This window comes from Lytechinus pictus, unplaced genomic scaffold, assembly GCF_037042905.1.
Source record: "Lytechinus pictus isolate F3 Inbred unplaced genomic scaffold, Lp3.0 scaffold_20, whole genome shotgun sequence".
In the NCBI taxonomy this organism is placed as follows: Eukaryota; Metazoa; Echinodermata; class Echinoidea; order Temnopleuroida; family Toxopneustidae; genus Lytechinus; species Lytechinus pictus.
The window spans coordinates 5725433-5751034 of NW_026974141.1; the positions used below are offsets into that span (position 1 = coordinate 5725433).

General features: G+C 34.8%; 1 protein-coding gene across 1 annotated transcript; it reads right to left on the reverse strand.

Moving 5' to 3' along the window:
• Window positions 1-3376: 3376 nt before the first annotated feature.
• LOC135157944 (uncharacterized) lies at window positions 3377-24033 on the reverse strand. Its single transcript, XM_064115151.1, has 7 exons — window positions 23840-24033; window positions 22714-22724; window positions 10272-10454; window positions 8513-8707; window positions 7609-7794; window positions 7068-7218; window positions 3377-5791 (listed from the first exon to the last, which is right to left on the reverse strand). Exons 1-7 carry the CDS (start codon window positions 24031-24033, stop codon window positions 5602-5604), a joined length of 1110 nt encoding a protein of 369 aa, XP_063971221.1. The 3' UTR covers window positions 3377-5601.
• Window positions 24034-25602: the final 1569 nt, after the last annotated feature.

The following is a 25602-nucleotide window of genomic DNA, read 5'->3' on the forward strand; positions in this document are numbered from 1 at the left end:
AAAATGCCTAACACTGCAAACGCGAATGCGTACAAAGCAATGGCCCACAATGGCACAGGACGGCATAATGCTCGGATCTCAGAGGGTGCTACTTCAAAACGACGCAAGAATAAATGTGTATGCTTAACTTCCTTACACATTCTCATATTCAGAATCTAGGTGATCTTGCAACGTATTACATGAGGTAAATAATTGAGTTTAAGAACGGTGAAAAATATATATAACGTATTACGACCATCTATTATTTAGATGATAATATCAACAATATTTTAGTATTTATTATACAAGATGAAATGACTTCCTTTTAATGCATTTACCCTAAAACAACTCCCATACTTTATCTTTTTTTCCCGTTGGCTTTAATTTTGTTAGAACGAGGAGGATCGTATTCTTGTTGTTTAACGTTACCTGGTTTTGATGGTTGTGCAATAGACGAGTTCGTAGTTACCCCATGGACAAGTTTCTTAAAATGATATTTTTTCTAATTTCAAAGCAATATTTTTGTGTAAGCATGCCTGAAAAAATATAGCAGGGTGCAGAAAATGCAAAGACCATGTGATTGGAACAGCGCATCAATGTACACTTAATGAAGGTATTTCTACTCTGCATGAAGTGACATGTTAGTAGTATGTACTTGGCCATCTGACATGTCTGATAGGCCTAAATATCATTTACTAATGACGCATTATTTCTGTCCTGTGGATCTATGAAAAAGTGAGGAAAAAAACAATTGAAGAAATATATGATTAGTGATGTCATTAAAGTTAGAGTATATCTTATTGAATACTTAACAACAATGTCATTCATTTTGATACTACGCAGACTGGAATTACGAACTTGTCAATTTGCCATTTTGACCTCTACCCAGCCTGTGTACTGATCAGGTCCCCAGACGAGCCCAAAAACTGAATCACTTGAATAACTGTCACCATACTGAAGAGTCCCCTGCCCAATATATTTTTAAAACCCACTATTTAATTCAAATTTGCCCAAACCCCAAACAAATAAATAAATAAAACGCAGGTGTATAGTATTGCACAGACGGTAAATATTAAAACAGCATGCGCATAGATATACGGCCATGTTGGGATACTGGAAAAGAATCATGTCATTGAAACGACAACAAATTATGTTCATTCAATATATGATGTTTGTTGACTTAATAAATTCATCATTTCTTGATGAAGGCTTATAGACAAAATTTCAAAAAAAAAAATTGTATTGTCTCTCTACCGTTTTTTCATTTACCCTGTATTTTGTTTTGTCATGTTATAGCTTAACGTACATGTATCCTAAATACTTAACAGACCCGTTGACGAGTTTAACGCCCGCTTTACTTGGTTACTATATTATCATGATTATATTTGGATGACATCAGCTAACTTGACGAAATTCGACATAAAGAACCGTTATAATAATCGAAATATGCCAAAGCATAAATCTCCATGGTCAAAGCAACTTCTGCGGAAAATCTATGAAATATGGAAAGTGGTATTAAAAAGGAAAACACACAGAATCGCTCATCCCCCGAAAAAATAGAAAATTTAATTAAAGGATACACTGCAGCTTAAAAAATAAATCTTCTACATCAATGCACATATGGACAACTTTTAAAGTAACTTGAAGATATGTAATATCAATCTTTTTAATGGCATATTTTCCTTTACTTACAATCGGAAATATTTCAAGAAATCCAAAAGTCTGGTGAGAGATTTAAATTACAAGTTTTGAAGACGAGCAAAATTATATTCTACTTCCATTTGCTAGCTTGACCTGGACCAAGCCTGAATACTAATCAAGTCCGTAGGTGAGCCCAATTCCTGCCTCTCTTTTGGTTTGGTGTTAACTCAAATATGCCCGCATTGACTTGACATTGAAATAGCATGAATAGTGAAGTTTGATAGTAAACGATATATGTTGTGTTAGCACTACGGTTAGATGAATTAACAATATTAAGAAAAAGGATATCGTAATGGTGGAGAATTGATGCTGAACAATAACGGAAGTTAAATGATGCGTTTTAATGGAATTGAGGTTATTTTTGACTTGCAATTCCCAAATCCAAGTTTTGCCGGTTACAGGAACATCTCAAGAAAAAAAAACCTTTTCAAACAGTTGCAAGAAAACAATAGAGTTAAGTAAATGAGATTTAATACAAAAGGTACGTAGACCTCAATGCACCAATTAGCAAGGGTTGGTTAAATCCTTTGCATTTTCAAGGCTACTCCGATTTATACTACGATTTTTTTTTACCGATGGTTAATGGTTATGCCAGTGTCACTATAAGGACATCAGAAAGAATTGCATTTATGATTGACTAATGCAACTGAATGGTGAATTTGAATAAAATCTGATTTTTAGTTACGATAACTCCATTAGTGATGACTAGAACTAATTGAATTAGAACTAATTGAATTCATCCCACCCTCATGGAGTTTGGCAATGAGATACCTTAGTGAACATCAGTTGGATAAAATACAAACAAAAGCAGGATCGTTTTAATATGCATTCAATTAATTTATTGTAGATAACATGTCTGTAGCTTGAAAAAAAATACAATTACATAATAAGAAATACACATTTGTGTCAATATACCCTTATGTTCTATATTGATATATATTCTGAGTATACATACGTGTACAATGCACAATGGTTTGAAATGAATTAAATTTGAAAACATTTTACAATAAAATCATGACAAATTTATACGCGCCTACTTCAGTCATTTGATTTTACACCCATTATAATGGGAACAAGTAAGACAAATATGAAAACACGAGTGGGAGAGTGCTAATAACTTTCGTGAAAATCGATGATATTTTAATTTTTTTTTGTATAATCATTATGAACAATATTACGAATATAATTATACAAAAGACAGTTTTGCTGAAATTTCATGTATTCGTATCATTAATAACTATCATTGATTGTCTTATGATCTACCTCTACTAATACCACATTTATTATTATTATTATTAACATTATTAGTATTATCATTATCTTTATTTATCACTGTGTTATTATTATTATCATTATTATTATAAACGTTATTATTGTTGGTATAATAAAAATTATTTTAATTGCCATTATTTATCTTTAACCCCATTTAGGTAAATTGGGCTATCCATAAAAATCTCAAAACATCAATCTTTCAACGATTTTCTTTCCGAGACTAACCATCAGACTTCGGCAGAGCAAGTAGTGTCTATCTTGTTATGAATTAAAAGAGTTATAGATAATTAATCAACCAGCTCACCCTTTCTTTAAAATTACCAAAATACCATTTAACTTGAATAAACTGAGTAGAGAGAAGACAGAAACGTATCGGACACCGTGAATATGGTGAACAAAATGCACTATCAGACGTGTATTTGTTAATAGTACTCTCTTTTAATCAGTGTCTTAAACTTCGCTTATTTGTGGATACCATCATCACTAGTTTAAACATTTATTTCATTTGATGAGAAACACGGTTTGGAAAAACTGGGGGAATCACTCTTTTACTGTTTGTTCGAATGACAAGGTTAAACGGGGCATTACTCCCCATAATGTCCACCAACATTCATAATTATAAAGTACTTAATTGTAGGTTCAGTAAATACATTTTCTTCGCATTAGTATAACTATTAGTTGCATTTTAGTTCCGATTTCCGAAGCAATAATAAAACAAGAACATTAAGGAGAGTGAAAACAAAATAGTTACATAGTCCCAACCGAAAAAAAATGAAAATCCTTCATTGCATCTACTAGAGCGTGTTTTCCTAACAAAAGCATGCACCCCTCCTCTATCGCTATATATTGATTGAAATCATTCTGTTGCGTCAGGAATAGCGTTTGCAATTGGATGCGTAGACAGTGTGGATACACCTATAACTAAACCAAGCAATTTTCGCTTGAGGACGAAACGCGAATTTACCAAGTAGGGCGAATTCAGGAGTCCAAAAAAGAAGGCAGCAATTAACCTTATTTGTGTCATGTACAATTATTATTTCAAATCTAATGTAACCGCATACATCATAAATCACAACGGATGGAAAAAAAAGATTTGCTAATTGTAATTTTAAAGAAATTGATAAAGGTATCGGATTATTCGTACTTCTTCTCACATTAAACCCCCTCAAGCTGAACATTTAAGAAAAAGCTGAACGTTGGCCAAGGCTATACCGATTTTTTAAAATACATTATTCATTATTTTGTTTAATCTTCTCTCATTAATAAGACATAATTTTGCAGTATCCACACACACCCTTATTTGTGCCTGAATGTATTGTTTTATTGGATAAAAGCACAATACGCCATGATATTGTTGAATTTGCTTAAGCCTCTAAATCCTCGAAATGTAAACAAATTACGAATTGTCACAAACATAAAATCAACTAATGCCCACTCCAAAGTACCTATGAATCGGTCTTTTTCCTCTTTCGTCCCCATATTACTGTGGCCATTAACCAGGCGAATACGTGTTTATTTTATTCCAAAGGATGAATAGCTAGTGTGTGTTTTTTTTCTGTAGAGATTAACATTCATATTTACATTACAATCGGTTAAATTGATCACATATTTATAACATATGTTTTTGCGTTTATTCTTGAATATACACATAACTTGTTTGAATCTTATTTCATATACAATACAGAGACATACAGTTAAATACGAAAAGAACCCTTGGTGGTAATCGTACGGTGACATTGCCTTCTGCTAAATTATGTATATCAAAGCATAGAGGAGGTCTACAACTAGGCTAACCGTACACTGCAAAAACACCGGTGTTGATTTAACACCAGCCCGGAATCTATGTATGTCCACACCAGAGAAGTGTTAAACTACACCGGTTTGGTTTTGGTCTAACACCAGATAGGTGTTTATACAACACCGATTAGTATTAAAACAGCATGAGTTTGATTCCAAATTGGTGTTGTTTCAACACTTGTCTGGTGTGGACATACATAGAGTCCGGACTGGTGTTAAATCAACACCTGAGTTTTTGCAGTGTAATGTAAAAAAATCATTTGTGGCGTATCTTCCTACAACATGCACAATAGAGATTTATAACCGTGTTACAGATTAAATACATTGTAAGTTTTGTTTTGAATAATTAATTTGGGAAACTAAGTTTAAACGTTTGTCACTCTACAATCATAAAAGTTCCGTACATCCACACACACTTACTCATATACACTATGGTGCATCAACTTTATATGTTTTATGATATATATTAGTTATACATGTAGGAGAAATTTCCTGGACGTAATAATTAGGAAACGAACAATAAAGCAATTTATTAATGGGGGGATTATGGTTTAATAAATAACTTTCACTATGAAATTGCCATAAGTCTTACCTTTTCCACAAAGGAACGCATACTTCACTTTTCGGAAAAATATATAGACCTAGGTTGCACAATGACATGGATACACAAAAACATCCCTTCTAACAAATCCAAAGCTTCCGGATATTAAACAGTAATTAAAAGCTAAGCAAAATATAAATATTATCAACACAATGTAGTGAGAAGATCTGGAGATGCTTCAATTGTATACACAAATCGAAATCACTTCAGTTTCTCTCTACAAAGAGGTGGTTTCAGTTCACGCAATTAATTCAGACTGGTTTTTCGTAGACCTCGTAGCTGGGGCTTGGATCTCCGTTTTGCTTGAGGTAAGGTTCAACGTAGAGGGATTGTTCACCAGCAACATAGTTTGCATATCCTTCAGGAACTTCAGGTAGCGGTCCTCTTTCTCCTTTCCCATTGATCTCTTCTTTTGATGATGATACCAAGCCATAACCACGACTGAATAATACAAATGAAGAAACATGAAACGAGTAACAAAATGAAGAAAACAAATACAAAAAAAGGAAAAAAAATTATGTCCATCTGACGGTAAATTGCCATCTTGTCCAATTATCTTACGGTCGACCTTATACCATGTAGTATAATGCCATTCTGTCCATCAACATTTTTCTATCAACCTTTTGGTCCATGAACCATTTGGTCCAATAATCACTTTGTCTAATCACCAGTTTGTCTATTGCAATTTCACAATATTTTGCAATATTGCAGTTAGTCTAATATTCATTTTTCCCATTCATTTTGACTTAGTCAAATTAGACCTAATGGTACATGGACTAAATGGTCATTGGACCGAGTTGTTATTAGACGAAATGGTGAGTGGACGAAACGGCAGTTAGACCCTTTGGAGGGTGGACGAACTGATGGTAGACCAAATGATATTAGACGAGTTGGTTATTGTACGAATTGGCATTAGATCAATTAGAAATAAGCAAACCCATCTTACCTGTCCGTAACATAATTACTTAGACGGATGGTATATTAAAATCGAATATAATAATTTCGGTTTTACCAATGAAAGCCGATGCTATCTCTATAAAGGTAATCAAACATGGCAGTGTCAAAGAGGACATTTCTTAGTAGGTCCACGGTCTGTATAGTTTCATCTTCCACCCCCCGTTCCCTCCCTCTCTATGGCAATGTTTATCTATATTATGTTCTCGTTATTAGCGTTGCTCTATACAAAATGTTCCACGTATTGGCATGTGATGATGATAAACAAATACAAAAATTAATGAATTAATTAATCAATGAAAAATAAGGGATAACTTGAACGCATTGCATTCTTATATTTTTTAATTATTTGGAATTGTCGGTAAATGCAATTCAATTTAAAATTATTTATAATTGACATTCAATACATTCCAGTTTTCCTTTAGACGTCATCGTTATAATCAATGTATCTGCGATTATGGTAAGATTTCATAAAACCCTCCAAATATATTACTGAAGGTAGAATTTATTATCAAAATTTACAAGTCACAATATCAGTGCCCACCAAGCTGTATTTCGTGTCACTTTCATTGGGACAAATATTTGTATTGTCAATTCTAAATTGTCGCCAGGAGCATTGGGATGTGTTCTATATAATTTCTAAATAGCTAAACTGTACCTATAGGTGTGCTTTCAAATATAATTAACCAGACTAAATGTGCTTATACTGATGGGGGTAAAATGTTGGTGTCGACAACATACATGTAATTTTTGAAAGACTCACTTTCTCACAAAAATGAAGAACATCGCCAAGCTCATTAGAACAACGATAAACAAAATGACGGCTGTTACAAGGAGGCCAGTGATAAAGAATTCTCGTTTGCTAGTTCCGTTGACTTGGTTTATTATGGGTGCTGGAGCTCCAGGGTTTTCATCTGTATGATAATAATGGTCATATTGGTATCAGACAAAAAGAAAATAGATTCTGAATTGAAAAAATATGTAATAGTGACGATGGAAATTATTAATATTTTATACCGGATTACTTAATGTATAATATGTATGATATATATTTTATCCGTATTCACATTGGAAGTATATATGAAACTAATGATACGAACGTCGGCGAAAAATTATTATACATATTGTATACTCACACACTTGTCAAATCTTGGTTCCGAATAGTTACAGCACGGATTTGTAAAAATATATATATATTTTTAGAAATGCGTGTAGATCTATCATGTTATAAAGTATACAAATTGTTGAAAAAAATAATGCAAAATAAATAATGTGTATTATGGTCAAAAGAGAAATCATTTTACCATTAGGTGCTGGGCGGATTGGTGAGCACATTATGGGCTCCCCACGCCACATGCCATCATTACTGCATTCCCACACAAACCAATCAGGGTCATCGTTACATGTGATATTGACTTGATCGCCAACCTTGTACCGAGATTTGACAGCTCGAATGGATGAGGCACTCGGTAGTATAGGTGGATTGCATTCTGTAAATTAAGAAGTGGGAGATACAACTTATCAATGGTCATGGTTCCATTGGAGGAAAGTTTGACCGATGTGTTACTGAAAATTATTACCCCATAGTAAATTACGCAGACAACTTCAAACTGTTGAATGCGGGGACAGGCTATGGTGACATACAGCTAATGAAACCCTTCTGTTATGCAGTATAAGATCTCAATGAAAAACTATCAATTTACGATTTAAAACCTATATAAAGATTTGGCAGAGGTTCAATCATATCAAACTTACACAAGTGTACTGATCGATATATCACTTAATTCAGACCTACTCTTAACAAAATATTGTTAATTGGTTTTCCACGTTTGCATGTAAAGAACTTTGTGAAAATTTGTTGTCAAGCGATGCACCCCCCCCCCCCCTCACACACACCTCGCTAAAATGTCATATTTCAAGGTTCAAATCAGAGATTTGTTTTATACACTTATCTATGTCCAAGCTCGAAACTCTTGATTATTTTTGTGTTTGAACGGGTTATTGAGTGGGTGTCGATGTGGGTAGGCATATTATATATCTTTTTAGTCAAGACGTTATGCATTTACTTAATCGCGCCGCCGTCTTAGAGGCTGAAGCCATTGCTTTACAGGAGTTGGTGCAGCTGGCGTAACTCTAACAGCGGCTGTTTTCGCGTATTTCTATATCCTCTGAAGGAGGTCTTTTTAATATAAATTATATTTATCTTACCGACGACAGGGGCACTGCAAACAATGTTTTGCCCCATCCAGGTCCCATTCCTACATGTCAAATTGAACCAATCGGTATCCTCATTACACGTAACGTTGATGTTGTCACCATTTTTGTACGACAGAGCAAGGTTGTGGACAGATGAGAAAGGGGGCAGCGCCGGAGCATTGCAACCAGTAGGAGCGGACACAGGAGCTGCAGAGGAAAAGTTTGAGGATACAAATACCAGTGAGTAAAATATTCTTAAGCATTTTATCATACTTTTATTGGTTTTTTTAACGTTGCATACTAACAAATATGTCGGCAATAATTAAGAAAGAGACGAATCTGGTGTAATGTTAGAACAATCACATTAAGACACCGCGCAGACACATGAAACAAGGGTTAATTTATTTATTTTCTGATTGTGCCAATAGCTAGCAAAAGAAACAAATCAACTGTAATGGTAGAATAACATACTAACATAAATGAAAAAGAAAAGGAGAAAAAAAAAGATGATGAAGAGGGAGAAGAACAACAAAATAGGATCCACATATACATTTTTGCCATAGCGCACACTTACAAATCCCTAATAAAAATAAAAAGGAATAGTTTCAAATACTTTATATATTCTTTAAACTCAGTATAAAAATGCAATCTTCTTTGCACCCGTTAGCTAACTCTATTTTGACCCGTTGGCTACATATTTATCATAAAACACCACTGAAAATCGTAAAAATGCATTTATTTCAATAGAAAAAAATATTACTTAAATGATGATAATGATAAGAATGGTATTAATGGTACGAGCATTATTGACCATTATTGACAAAACAATTTGAAATGTTTGATAATAATAAAATAAAAACGATAATAATAATGATAATTATATAAATAATACTTATGATGATAGTGATGATGATGATTTAGATGATAATAAAAATAATGATGATGATTATAATAATAATGCAAATGATACTGGTAGTAGTGATCGTAAATCTGTTAACAATAATGATATCAATGATCACAAATAAGAGAATTGTCATTAATATCTGATAATCATAAATTGAACCAAACTCGGGTGGTCACGTGTATGACATTAAGTGCAATTTTAGAAATACAAAGATATGATTAAATTGAAGAAGTTGAACACAAAACATTATATAAACCGTCACACCTTCACTAGAGATATGGACATGATGGAGGTATGACGTGTAGGGGGCGGTTGTCATTAGTTGATGACAAAGAAAAAAAAAATGTTCAACATTGATCAATTATTCATTAAACCACATTACTTTGGAAATAATATCAACTCATTATCAAGCAATACCTTTTATCACGTCATGCTCATGTTCGAAACTTTATTTTTTTATTTGGCTAATAGTCATATAATGATTATCCCACGTTTTTTCAGTATATCTATGCAATGGTAGATCCATCGTCTATTTGGATATCAAGCTGGCCAAAACTACCCAGTATGAGAAGCATGAGGGACACTGTCCATTACTGATATGACAGGTTAAAGTTAATGTGGTTTTAAATGTGTTCATTGTACATGATATAGGCATATAGATATATAATATATATATATATATATATATATATATATATATATATATATATATATATATATATATAATTATGTATATATTTATAAGTATTTTTTTGCGACTGGTAACATTGGTTATTTTATGTATATGGTTCTCGTTCTTTTACATGAGGGATCACCGTATGAATAATGGAATTGGCATTCTAATTAAACATTATAAAGAACACTCACCGGCTGGTTCGGGACAAACCACGACAGGTCCGCTCCACAATCCCTTGTTGTGACATTGCAAATTGAATGCCTCATTAGTGGTATTGCATGTGACGGTCACTCTTGAGCCAAAATCATAATTACGTTCAGCAACGTTGACCCAGGAGTGGTGAGGCAAATAAGGGGCGCTACATTGTATGGATCCTGAAAGAACAATTTAAAGAAGCATTTAAATATTAACATGTTTTGGGAAATATGCCGTGTTTATAATCAACATGAATACATGCAAGATATTTGGTCAGAACTTGGCACATTCCACATCCTTCCTTTTTGCAGCCACCACGTATTTTCGACTGTTTTACCTATTAGGGCATTTGGAAATGTGACCCTTTTTTCTCAAATATCAAAACTACAATTTAGTCATTTTTAACGTATTCCCAGTCTTTAATTATTGCTTTTGGACATTGATAAGGTAAATATTGAATTTTTGTATGAATCAATTTATTGTAAGATATGTTCTCTATTACAGATCGTGAAACTATTAGCGTTTAACAGTTGATTAATATTTCAACTAAACATTATTAAACAAACTTTAAAAGGGACACTGATTATTGCATTGTCATTTCATTTAAACGAATGAAATAATTTTAGAAAAATAAAGGTGAAGAGCAAAGTCGTATTTATATACATACAAAAATATATATTGAACAAGTACATTGATTACCATAAACATATATCGACATTGCATTTACACAATCAATTGACCTGTTGCATGAAAGAAAAGCTCCGATTTGCTTTTTTCTTGTTTTATTAACATATTTTTTTTTTTCATGGGGGGAAAACCACAGGCAAAGTTTTACGCACAGGCGCCTTATTTGACAAAGTGACATCGACAAATGCATGCATTAAAAATATGCTAGGTAGTTGTTTTTGAATGTTTTTTTTCGCAGGCAAAATCATATTACTAAGAACCAATGACCAGCTGGAAACAAATATGGAAATGAGTTTCCTTTCCCGGACAATAAACGCCACATACATATACATATATATATATATTGGGGGGCTATTCGTTGCTCCTACTGAAAATGTCATTAAAGAGTGACACCAAATATACACGTTTTCAAAATACTGAGACTGATTTTATTAATCGAAATACCACAACAATATCCATAACAATGAGACAACATAGTAACGTAAATTTCGATGATAAAAACAATACTTGCAATGAGCAATGAATGTAAAACTCCATCATATTAATGATGAATGCATGGAGCTATTAATAGCTCTATGATGAATGTAAAACATAATTGTTTTTCATGTTATGTACAGTATTAAAGGAAAGCAGCAGTGGAGCGTTCTCTCTATGAGAGAACGTCTCAATGAGATTGGATTAATCTGATTAAGATTTATAAATGACTGTAAAGGAAGCGGACGTCGAAAGTATGAATTAATATTCTTGTACATTGAAAGTTGAATCACAGTAGGAATATTGAATTTCGTCAAACATATTGAATTGCTATCTAACATGTAACCTGTCTCGCGTTAATAATGCAGATGATTACAAGTGTACTCATACAATAATTCTAGAGCCATGTTTATGAGTTATCGTTGAAATTTATGACAATTAAAGATATACACAGTCCCTTCCATCTTCACCATTGACATGTCTGGTATTATTGCACTTTATGTTCTTTTCATTTCCCGCTCACCAAGTGCATCCCCGAAATCTGTAGTGAGAATATAGTCTGTCGTAATGGGCGATGTTTAACTAGATGGAACTAGCTTTCGTAAGCTATTTTTAACGAAATGTAATTTGCGGATTAAAGCACTGATACAGATGAAATCAATGGAAACTGAGAAAATTACTGAGTCTTCGTTGCTTCCTAAGCAGTAGCCACGTGAGTAGAGCCAAGTACTAATTGCAGTATCAAGGTACAGAAAAACACAGCAAAGAATACTTTTGCTGGCCTCTTCAAATGCATTATTTTCATAATATCATCGTAAAATCTCCCCCATCTTGGTAACAAATGGTTGGTGTTTTCTTCGAAGTCCAGTCACAACGAAGATGTTTAGATGGTGTTCAGTGCATGCCATGCTCTCTTACTTCTTGCAACTGTAGGCGTGGTGTAGGTGGAGTTGTGAGGGGAGTGTCTAATTTTCCAGGCTAAGAGTGCGAGGGAATTGTCTATGAAAAGAAGCGAAAAAAAAAGAAAACTAGTCTTGAGCAGTGATCTATGTTGAAAAGGAATATGAATTAGCTGTGGATATTAGAAGCAAAAAACTATTACACTTACCGTGACAACAAATGCCGACCTTTTGTCAAACTGGAGTTACATCCTAAATAAGCAATAGTAGATGTGCGTATATGATTCTATGATATCAAATGAATGACAAACAATACAGTGTTTCAATTTTATAGTATTTTAATTTATTTGTTGATATTTTTGCTTTGAGGCGTATTTAAGATTTGAAATTGTTCTTGCAATGCAATTACCTTGAAGTAATAAATACTAGAATAAACTGATAATTTAAATCCATCTCACTATCAAATTGCGTCATTACAGAGTAAGCAATATTTATTTTCGTCTCAGCAAAAGGCAGGTGGTAAGGCTTATCTATATTTCAATATTTATAAATACTGCTATAGGGATAAGCCAGGGTGAACTGTGTGTGGTCTCTCGTATACTGTGTGTTATAAATACATAGTCTTAAAATATACTTTTTATCAGATACCTACTAATACTACAGAGAATACATTGACCTATAATTGTATATGTATAGAGAAACTAAAATCTTTTGAGAGGAAAAGTAAATGTTTTACTACGTGTTAACATAATTATTGCGGTATAAATATATTGTGTAGTTAATTGAAATTGTTATCATTTAAGTGGGTCTATATTACCAGATTACACTGGCATTATGGGTCAGGAAACTGGCCAGGTATGAGTAGTTGAAGACCCTATATGGCGCTATTGGTTCGCTTCTGCATTAATATTTCAGTTGTCCAGTTAATATGTGCTGCTTAATTTGCCTCCTGAGTGTATATGACTCAATTCAGTTAATTCAAAACTAAAATACATCATCGCATTGTAAAATATATGATTTCTCTACATTCATAAATTGTTCCAAGGTACTATCCTTAAATTTCAATCAGACAGCCTTTCAGAAGAAACTTAAATTCAAATCAAACCGTCACTAAAATTTAATATCAAGTGCACATTTTCTACAGCATATCATATTTACAGATCTACGTCATATGGAATGCAACAAAGGAAACTCAAGTTATAATGCCACATAAACATTGAAAAAATAATCACCATCATCACCCAGTTCGAGATGTATATACATTGGATTGAAGAAGTAGAACATTAAAATATCATAAAAATGAAATCATTGGGTTCCTACCTTGGATGAACTTCCCATGTCTGTGTGTCACTTGACGTCTTTGAAGTTGCAAAGACAGTGACGAAGCTCGATCTGGGCAACAAGGTATAACGATGTTGTACTTTCGCAAGACGTGTTCAGCGACTTTTTCACGGTGAGTCGAATGTTCGACAAGCAGAGCTGAATATTCTTTCGAAACTATGTTCTCTTTTCCATGTTTACATGAATAGGTCGACCCCACCAAATCCGCCCCCTCTCTCTTTCCTTTTCATTATCACTCTTACGTGCATACTCACTCTTACATACTCACTCTTACGTACACACATTATTGAGGCTCCTGCCTTACAATATGGACCTCACCTGGTTTGTGGTATCCCACGATTGCTTGGTGTTTCAATGACACTGTATCGAACGTGCAGATTTGGTTAACTCGAAAATTATCAACGAACTTCGATCAGTATACGACAAGAAATTATTCAAATGTGTAGTACATACGATGGAAAGAACTTAGCTTTGAACATTCATAACTATTTCAGAATTTGTAAATGCGGCGGTATCAGTCAAATCCACATTTTACTCTACCTAAATTTGTCGGAATTTACATTTCTTGAAAAAAAAAACCATTATGTCATGTATGTTGCAACAGTATTCGCAGAGTAGAAAAAAGCTGAATGAGTGAGTTTAAAGACTTCGCAAACCGACGATCACGTCAATATGACAAAAAGGGAAAGGATTCAAAATTTAAAATGTTAAATACATTTCATGGCGTATTCACATCTCATTATTACGTCTTGCCCATAACGGCACTAGCTTCTGCCGAACCTCTTTATTTTTCATGATTAAACTGATATTTGGATGAAATAATTTCATCAGTATATACAACGTATGATAGGACTCCATGACTTTAAACTGGCTAAGAAATGGACTGAACGTAAAGTATATTTGTTAATGCTGGATTTTCATTCATGGTTGGCACGTTGTATATCATGTATATTGTTTAAACGTCCTCAAGATTGCCAGAATAAAGAGGGTGGGGGTTGGAATGCGTATGTTGCAAGTAGATGGATGATTAATTTAAGTGGGTCTGATTCATATCTTGACATACACGGTTTACTGTAACCTTGCGTTTTTAAATCAGAGCTTCTATCTACAAGTATTGTGGTGTTATTACTGACCTTAGTGCGATTAAATATCAACGGTTGATAAAATGAAATCGGTTACAAAAACACATATGCAAGCTATAACAGTATTGACATTGCATTTGAAATAAATCATAGAATATCAATATAATCTCTTCCGAACGCCTCACCTGGTTTGTGGCATCCGACAAATGCTTGGTATTTTTCTGACAATGTACGAAACGTGCAGCTTTGTGAAGTTTCTCCGTAAGCGCAGGAGTGCACATTGCCATTTTTTCTCAGAGTAATTGTCATTGAACTAATGATACATGCTATATTTCACTGTTCTTATAACAGGGCAAATGCTCATGAAAAAAAGAAAAAAAATGATATATACATTTATATAGAGTTTTATACTCCTTGTTTCTAGGCGCTTTGTATTGTACTTAGTATTACCCTGGCAATTCGATCTATCACTGTTCCACACTTAAAATGCATCATCTCCACTCCCTGGAGAGCATCCTGAACCTACATCGGTGCTAATATGCCAATCTAATCACATTGAATTTTCCATCACATCGAGTACACATTTAACATCTTGGTGGAGAGTGACAAACGTTGATATTTGACTTGATAAATGCCATTAGCGCCAGGTGAGATGCGAGCTCTCGACCTTTGGTTCAGAACCTCGGAGTCAAGTGATTCAACCACTAAACAATGACACCTCTACAAAATGGTTATGTCTCTGTGTGGACTTAGATCAGACATCCAAGAAACTAACGGTAGAGCCTCGTGAATAACCCTGAATTCCCTTTCAAAAGCCGAATACATGCATCTTGGTATCATGGATGTATCACGAGTGGACCAGAGTCACCACATGAGGGCGATTATTTTGTCCAACTTTTGAAAAAATATATAAATTAATTCCTTCGTGTGCGTCTCTTTTTCTTTCCATAACATAGACATTCTGTTTATACGTATTTGAATCAATCTGAAAAAAAAAAGAGTCTTAAGAAGGTTTTTGCCTAAAGTGCAAGTAGAAACCACTACCATTGCCATTGTAAATGCTTTAATTGTCCCATTGCGCCAATTAATTGCCGAGTTGCTCAATTTGCTGTAAAGTAATTTACAGCAAATTGAGCAACTCGGCAATTAATTGGCGCAATGGGACATTCTTTATTATTCGTGTTTATAAACATTAATGTAGAAGAGTCGTTGAAAAAAAACCCTATTTCGACGCAAGGAAGCAGATGCTTATACGTTCCAATTAATGCATGAAAATATTGCGTGTGCATACCCCATAGGCCGAGGAAGCGATTTTATTTCCCGCAATTTACACCCAACGAGGCTCTGTGTTTGAAAGCTAGTTCCCATTATTAATATTGCTAAATCTATGAATTTACAATTTTAGTAGAAAAGGGGCTTACTCTGCATTTGCTCATATCGTATGTACGAAAATGTCTATTCCATTTTTTTTTAATTTATCTTTTGATTAATTTTTTTTATGTAGGGAATGGGTAGGGTCTTGAATGCCCATGATCGTTGGACAGTTACCCAAACGCCTCACCTGGTTTGTGGCAGTCGATAAATGCTTGGTATTTGTATGAGGCTGTATGGAACGTACAGCTTTGGTTAGTACAAATTCGTTCAGATCACCAATTATGACATACTAGTCGTGCCGCCTAGTTTAACCCATGCTCCCAGTTAAATGATCCCAAGAAATTCGAAGCAATCTACATAATACAAAACCTATGGCGATCAGAACTTGAGTTACCTACAAAGTAGACCTCAACTGCCTCCCTGCCATGTGCCTTCATTTAAAGCTAGATATTCGAAAACAACGTTGACATTTTCAACATTTCTCCAGTGTATGTCTCTAAGAGAAATAGCCCATCAATGTGCTCCAATCAGATGGGGGCACACTGTAAAAAAATATAGGTAATAGAGAAAACATACTGTTTTGTTCATACACTGTTTGGTCGTCGTATGCACAGAGAAGAAAGAAATAAAAAAATAAGCCTACAGAAGTATAAAGTATAAGTTGCTATATAGGCCTAAAGCGTAGTTTATATTTGCGCAAATATCCACATTTCTAGGATTTCATTGCGCCTTTACACGACCCCGATGAAGCTAGGCTACACATCCGTGCCCATAGCTGTTTTTGTTAAAAAATGATCTCTTCCTCGAGGTAGCCATTTACCTGACCTGGCGTGAATGCAGCATGGATCGTATTCCGCAGTGACAGGGATTCGAACTCACGACCCCAGATTTCAAAGTCGAGAGTCAGTGTGATCAGACTACAATGCTAAAAATAGGTCATAAAAAGTCAAAGGTCACGCTGATCATGATACCATTCTCGATGCTCAAATTCACGCCTGCCGAGGTAATGAAAAGTACCAATCAATCGTATTCCCGAGCCCGATTTTCAGATCAGGCAAGAGTATAGTGCACATCATTTCAAAATCATAGGGTGGATAGAGATGCAACGAACTCTCGTGAGGCAAAAAAAAAAAAAAGTACTCAAAGGGTCAAGCGCGCACAAATTTTCATAATTGCGTGGATCACTTTACGAGTTGGTATGGTCCCATGTACTATAAACTGTGTACTTTTTGATTACCTTTCCATGTGCCCAAAGGTCGTGCGTGCGGCAGAGGACAACGAGTTCCATCCAGCTTGTGGATATCGATGGTAAGGAAATGTGTTTTACATCTCTTTCAACTGTTCCACCAATTTCACCACCAGTATAAGAGGGTTGATATATCAACTTGCAATGGGTATCAACAAATCGTTGACGATCTGTAGCATTCATGGAAAATTGAAAAAAAAAAAACATTTTCTCTAATATATTGTATGTCATAAATTATTATCAAATCTGCATTTTTGTTTACTTTCCAGCAGGTGGCATTTGTCCTACTAAGGAAATTGCAGTCAAACGCCTCACCTGGTTTATGGCATGCGACAAATGCTTGGTATTGCTTTGTCACTGAATAACACGAGCAGCTTTCTTGCTGAGGACATCGCTGTAGCCTAATTGCTCACTATTCATTATACGTATCGTACTGCCAAGGTCAAAGTAATCCCACTAATGCTTTGAAACAAAGTTGAAAACACCAATGCCCGAGTTGTATAGTACGTAAATAGGCGATCTATGAAAAAAGATACAGTGGACTCCAACTGCCACCATTAAGCTTGATCTCTACCTATTCTGTAATGAATCAGGTCCGCGAACGAGCCGAATTTTGCACACGTTCATCAGTTGTCAGGACACCGTTGTAAGTAGTTACCTTGGTCAGGATACTGTGCAAGCAGCAGGACTATAATGATCATAAGACCAACGATAACGTTCACATGGATTTTCGTTTGATGAACCCCGACCTATGGGCATGGGTGGGGGTAGGGGTTCAGACCCATCGAAAATACGGGGCTATCCTGGATACCCTTTATTGTCACATTGTCCTTTGCAAAAGCGTGTGACCAGTATGCGTAACCCCAGTTGACAGAAAAGAAAGAACTTGATGGCAAAACGGGAGAAAAAAAAACAATATCATTACAGTCCATCGATTCGGTATTGTATATAAACATAATTATCGAAGGCTCACTGGCAATCAAAGTCGTTGGTCATGAATAGTTGTTTGTACAGTGTGTGTGTTTCAGGTGTACACTATTTTAGTTTTTTTTAGCCATTTGATGATCAGTCTGAAATCCGTGTTGATTTTTTTGTTATTATTTGGTTTCTCCTACACAAGACGGTTAGGTATCTTTGGGGATCTATGTCCCATACGCCTAATCTATTATTCCACTAGAAATCGGGTTTAAGAGTTTAAAAGATTTTTATGTTGAAAAATTACACCGAGGTGCTTCTGAGTACTGGATTCTATTTAATTTCAAAACCTTAAGGTCATCATCAACTACTACATCAACTTTAGCCACAGGCCGGCTAAGTGAGTGCTCCTTCCACAGAAGCATTTCACTGCACATAACCATTGTATATAACGTACATCTGGCTTTGACAATTCAAAATTGAATGATCTTCCGGTATCGGCCACAGTGGTGTTAAAAAGTAGCACCTTAAATTTGGCATACGAACCGCATATTTAACGCCCCCGTTGAGGTCGCGAAAAGTTCCTATTGTAATATTCGTTCTTGTAGGAGAACAGGCCATTCTTAAAAAATTATCCAGGGTAAAAAAAAATGCAGGGGTAACCTGTTCCACCCTTGCCTTTTTTTCAGAGTGTGCTACCCCCCATCTCATAAAAACGTAATGAATTGCCATTTTCTAAGCCCAATTTAATTGCTGATTTAATACCAATAACATAAATATTTCCCAAGGAAAATCACATTTCATGGTAAAATTGCCTTTTCCATGATTGGTTCACGAATTCTGCTTGGACCACTTCACTTACTCGCATAAAATCAATAATGTGGCTTTGACCTCTCGACAAAATGTGGGTTAGTGACATTTGATAGCACCCCCTTCCACTTTCAAGTTCTTAAAACTACTGGTAGCAGAAACTCACCGTTGCTGCATATCAAAATAATGTTATTTTTATTGCCTTTTTTCAACGTGGCAATAGGCGCGAGTAGTATACAATTTGTGCCATTTTATAATTTTCGGGGTAAAGGCGTGAAACCTTTTGGATTAAAAAAATCCAAGTCCTATTAGAGAGGCAAACAATAATAAAACAACTTGAAGAAAAAAAAACCCGGGGAAAATACTTGTACTACGTCAACGTATCACGCAGTTAATCCGTGAAGTAAAAAGTTTCATGTTTTAATCGTTTAAATGTTTTATTTTTAATAGAAACTTTGCGACGCCCGCGTATGTAACAATTGTTTTGAGCGCAAGTAAGATAAAAGAAATGCTCCAAAACATGATTTCATGTACAAATCAAGGATAATTCAGATTCTAACCAAAATTCATATACTCAGCATTTCTATATCAGTCTGATTCAAATCAATTAAGTAAAAGTGATGAGTTAGTGGGGAAAAACATCACTGAGTCAATATTTAACAATAAAACAAACAAACGAACGAATGATTATAATAAATCAAATTTGGCTCTGACATAGAGTCCTTACATAATCAATTAGTACTTAAGAAACACCCTTTCCCAATGCATACATTGAGAAAAAGAAATATCAACGAATAATTTTAAATGCAAATGTTGATCGCAATCACACAATGCCGCACTGCCGAGAGCTTCCAGGAGAGAAATATCTCCCCCTCTCCGACTATCAAGAGTTATCATACCCTGACACTATTAGGGTTATAGGTTTATTCACCATTACTTTCTGTGTTAAAACCATTTAAGCCTATACTTGACTTTCTCGATATGCATGATATACACGGGTCGTTTTGACGTAACGTTGGATTCGAAAAAAAAAATAAGTCAAGATCTCACAAACCATTAAATATCAACCGCAGGGTAAAAAGTCCAGGTAAGTTGTACTATTTGGCCGCGTCCAGAAGATCTAATTGATAATTCCACTGGTTTAATATAAAATTTCCAGAGTGATTCAGGTAAGTGAAATTCAATTCAACGTGAGACGTATAGTCAAATCCGCTATGATGACATTTATTTTTTTTCTTCCTCTTAAAAGTTTACTGACATATCCATTAATTCTAAATCATATTCAAGATACGGATGAAAAATATATGTGTATGTTTTGGTTAATATGTCTAAATATTTTCTGAATATTTTCAAATAAGATACGGACAATTTTGAGGCGGGATAAAGACTTGAGAGGAACTTCATTCGCATCCGTCATAACAAGAACAAATCCGTTCGCCAGATTTAAATAAAGATGCGTTCTATCAGAGTACAAGCGGAAAATCATTGTTTCGTCTATTTGCCCCTTAGCCCCTCAATAAACTCACCTGGTTTGTGGCATTCGACGAAGAGTTGGTATATACTTGATTCTGCATAAATAGAGCAGATTCGCTGTGCTTAAATCTGAAGAGCACTACACTTTAGACATAATGATCGCGTTGCGATGTTCAAAATAGTCCCATCAATTACACTCGCTACCTGAAAACAAATGTGTTGTTGAATCATATTTCAGCCAGCTATAACCCTAAACTCGAAAAAAGGTATACTCCAACTGTCAATTGCCTTCTTGACCTGTACATTGCTTTCAAAATGATCAGGTCCCTGTGTAAGCCGGATACCTGCATACAGATGACCCAGAAACTAATAATGACCTTAAATGCCATAGTTAATCGTCACACACACGACTACTCAAATTAAATGCGACTTGATTGTTACACATCCTCTAATGACCTTATTAAATTGAGACCTACAGTATTACGATTCTGTCATTTCAAAGAAGATTGAGGATAGTACATTATCTTATCTTCCACACATTCCTGAGAATCTCCATACTTGCTCAAAAATCTCACCTGGTTTGTGGCATCCGACGAAGAGTTGGTATTATATTTGTTTGAATGTGTATTGAACGTGCATCTTTGTCGTGCAACAGAATAAAGAGCATCACAACTATGTCATAGTGGTCGCGTGCTGTCAAGTTCAAAGAAGTCTCACCAAAATACTAACAATGCGAAGACATCTGTGTCATTAAGTTATATCAAATGCTATCCATGAACTTGAAAGACTCTACTTCAACTGCCAATTGACCGCTTGACCTATACATTGATTTCAAAATGATTAGGTCTGAGTGTAAGCCGAATATCTGCACACAATATACTCTAAGATTAAATATAAATGTAGTTTAATAGCATCATTAATTGCCAACGAGGCGACCGCTGATATTCAATATGATTTGATGATGAAAAATATTCTAATTATCGTTAGTTGATTCCAATATAGACATATTACGAATGCGTTATTTCAAAGAGGAACGTACGTAGGCGGTATATTATTATACACCCAACTGCCCAAACATCCAGCAACAACTTCCTTTCACATATAACTATCTCACCTGGTTTGTGGCATTCGACGAAGAGTTGGTTTTTATTTGAATATGTATTAGACGAGCAGTCTCGTTGTTCAAAACACCGAAAAGCATCACATAATTAGTGATAATGGTAAATGCCCTGTCAAATTCAAAGTAATCCTACCAATCAATAGGCCTAGGATAAAATGAGTGTTTAATAATACCCAACCAATTTTGACCTTTAAGTACTTCAATGCAATTCAACTGCCAATTGCCAGCTTGACGAATACCTTGTTTTAGAAATATTGATAAGGTCCGTACATGAGCCTAATATCGTTATTATCGTATATCCATCCTAACAACGACTCCGAGGCAAAATATTTCAGGCTAGAAGGGGGGGGGGGGTTCGGTTGGTCATCGGGAGGACAAGGAAACGCCGCCCCTCCCATCCTGCCCTCCAAACATGCAAAATGCCCCCGACCCCCCGATTGCGTAAGATTGTGTGCAAAATTGTTCAGAAATCATATTCACACAACAATTTAATCTGCTTAAAAAAAGGTAATCATCGACTTTAAGACTCATTCGAAAAAATTATGTTTCTAAAAAAAAGGTCTACTTTAAAGAAACATCACGAACAACCCGAAGACATGCATCCTGGCAAATCAGTTTTGGATAACATTATTGAAATACCAGGAAGATCTGTATTAACGTTTACTTTAATATGAACAATAAAAATGAGAGGGTATACTCTTGAAAAAAAAATCAAAACGCTAAATTATATATATATAATTGTGAAGAACAGGGACCTGTTCATTGCAAGGTGCTTTCTAGTATATATTTGAGAGGATACTATAAATACAGCGAGAATAAGCTGTAATATATGTATATATATATGTATATATATATATATATATATATATATATATATATATATATATATATATATATATATATATATAATTAACATATTTCATGGAGACAGAAGTGAGGGATAGAAGGTATTCTGTCTTTTATTTCATCGATTTATTTTGTGAGGGGAGGATATTTATTTAAATGAAAGAGGTTTACCCAAGCATACACTGTAAAAAAAATATTGGGTAAAATTATAAACAAAACGAGGGCAGTATTTTACCCAATGTAGAATGCATATTGTTTAATAAGGTTTAAAAATAAGCAGCAATTACTTTATAGTGGGCATAATCTTCATCACACTGAATAAGTAACAATGCCCAAAATAAATGCCCAATGTTGGTTGGACACATAATTACCACCATAGAGCATTTTTACCCTATATTTTTAGAGTGTAGTTCGTTGCCAACAAATATCTGCAAAATACAGGTTAACATAACTTTATGGGAGTCATCTCCAACAGTCGTCGAGGTAGAATAAAATAAAACGATAGCAAGCGGGTCAACCTCAGAAAAAAGTGGATGGCTCTGATAGTAGTACGTTACATTTTATATTACTGTTTATGGTTCGAGCAATGAAGATGATATGAGAACAGTAGGAGAAGGAAAGATAGCACTGAGCGAACCGAATGCTAAGGGCCACATACCTGTGAAAAACCGCCTCCTTGTCTAAGTTCGTCAGTCTTTTTTCGCTGCCAACGAGAGCTGATGAGGGGTAAAAGACGCCTCGACCAACATCACAGACAACAGTAGGTTGAACAGTTTGACACGAAAAGTGGAATCATACGTCCAAACAATACGAAAATATCACTTGACGCCTTACGAAGTCTAACAATGGACATGATTCGTGGTTTCGGATTCGATCAAGAACACAGGAATTATTCCGACTATCGCACTGGGCTATTTTCCATAGAGCTTGTACGTCATCTCAAATTTGCTTTTTTCACCCCATTTTCTATGGGTCTTTGTGCATGTTCATTTAATTTTCATTCATAATATTAACACTTTTTGGGGTTTTGTATGTAATGTTAAAGTATCAATGTCGCCGTAGTCGGAGTCATCGAAACATGCGTTTGCTCTTATATGCCGAAAGGCAACAGTCAGTAGCAAGCCGCCATGTTGTTGAGGGGATTTTTTCTATTATCCTTTCAAACCCAGAGCCAAAACGGAAGAGTGGTCCAGAAGCTCCACATGCTAGACATCATCGAAAAGCTCACACCAGGTATAGTGGTACCACGAACATTCTTTTAAAACGACTTTTTTTTCCATGTCGCCTGTCGTCTTACCTGCGATTTGGCACCCTCTCGTTTGCTTCCGTCGCCTCATCATTTATCAACATCTCTATCATTGCATCGGTATTTACATGGAAGCACACGAATATCTGATCGTTTGGCTGGTTGGATTCTTCTTCATGCATGCTATGGATGACCTCAGTGATTTGCATGTCACCTATTCGAACTAAGACCACGGCTTTGTACATTATGATGTCATAGTTGTTGTTTGGCGTTCGTTCATATAGATAATATTTACGCCAAAACAATACTTTGTAAAAAAAATAATTATTTAGGGTATTATTATAAGTATTTTTATTTTTGGGGAGTGTAATCTCGAACCCACTGGACCAAGCAGTAGAACCGCACACACCTTATTGCCAAACAGGCGCTTAATGTTGCGCACTCTGTTCATATCGATGCGACTATGGTATATCAAATGAATGATGGTAAAAAACAACATTTATGGGAAAATTCTACCTTCTGGTGTACAGAGGGGAGGCTGAGGAAGAGAGAAAGGATAATTTGGCCATTCAAACAATGCATTAATAAAAAAATAAAAAATAAAAATAAAAAAAAGTCTGCATACACCTACAAGTGTAAAACATTCTTATGTAAAAATAAGGCTTGATTTGCAAATTTATACCCCACCTCTTCCTTGAAAATACAAAAAAGAAATGCATGAAACATACTTAACAAAATGCACATTTGTTAACTTTTTCCCTCCCTTAAAAATAAATCCATCTAAAACAACTACAGCGCAAAAGGAAGAGATATTTGGGCTTTATTTTCACTTAAATTATATATGTAGGTAATACATGAACAAAGTATAAACTTATTGTGTCATTCATTAGGGACTGATTTTGCATTCACATGTTCTTTGTATGAAAACTCGAACTTCCCCAAAAAATATTTATCGTCATTATTTGTTTTGTTTTATTATTTTATTTATTTTTTGTTACAATAGGTAGCAGGGTATTTTTATCATTACGCCCTCATATAAGTCGTATGCCGTTGCTCGCGAAATGTAATTTGAACAAGGAACTAGTAGGCATACTTGAGAATGTCATTGAAAATCAACAACAACGTATTTGAAAACAAGAGTCTTCCACTTCATGCACTTCTAAGAAAGAAAGTGATTATTTGACAGAATGTATACAAAAGTAATATGAATAAGGAAACACTTAGCTTCTCAAGGGAGGTGCACAAAAGTACACGAAATTCATAAACAATGAAAACGTTGTTTTAAAATTTATAAAACCCTGTTTACTACATCTTGTAGTTTTCATTTAAACAACCAGGCTTAATTAATTGAGAATGAAATGTAAAACAAAAAAAGACTTTGTTTTTTAACATTTTGAATAAATATTTTAACTCCTCAAACAACCATGGTAAACAGCTTGTACAAAATAAATAAATAAACAACGTTTTACAGTGTACAATGGTAATTACGTTCCATTCTTGCAATAATAAAAAAATGACAAATGCGTTCAATGTATGCATATGACGTATTGCTTTCCTTGTCGAAATACCCAATGCATTATACATGTGTCTGAACATTTTTGCTATTACTTCGTTTGCCAGAAGCAGTAATCTGACGACAATCGCCTAATTACCCAATTTTTTCATTCTAAATCGTAATCATTACTCGATTTTATCATGTATTCATGTATATCTTCAATGGTGTATGACATGGGATATTAAGTCAGATGAACCCCGTGTAACGAACGAGCAACTTTTGTGAATTGCAAGCGCATTAAACAAATCAACTTCTCAAA

Excerpts from the sequence above, each read along its gene's own strand:
- LOC135157944 (XM_064115151.1), bottom strand. The coding sequence starts at position 24,033 with ATGTACAAAGCCGTGGTCTTAGTTCGAATAGGTGACATGCAAATCACT. Across the intron at positions 8,708-10,271 it reads GGTTTGTCCCGAACCAGCCG|CTCCTGTGTCCGCTCCTACT; the intron begins GTGAGTGTTCTT and ends TTTCCTCTGCAG. Across the intron at positions 7,219-7,608 it reads AATCCGCCCAGCACCTAATG|ATGAAAACCCTGGAGCTCCA; the intron begins GTAAAATGATTT and ends ATTATCATACAG.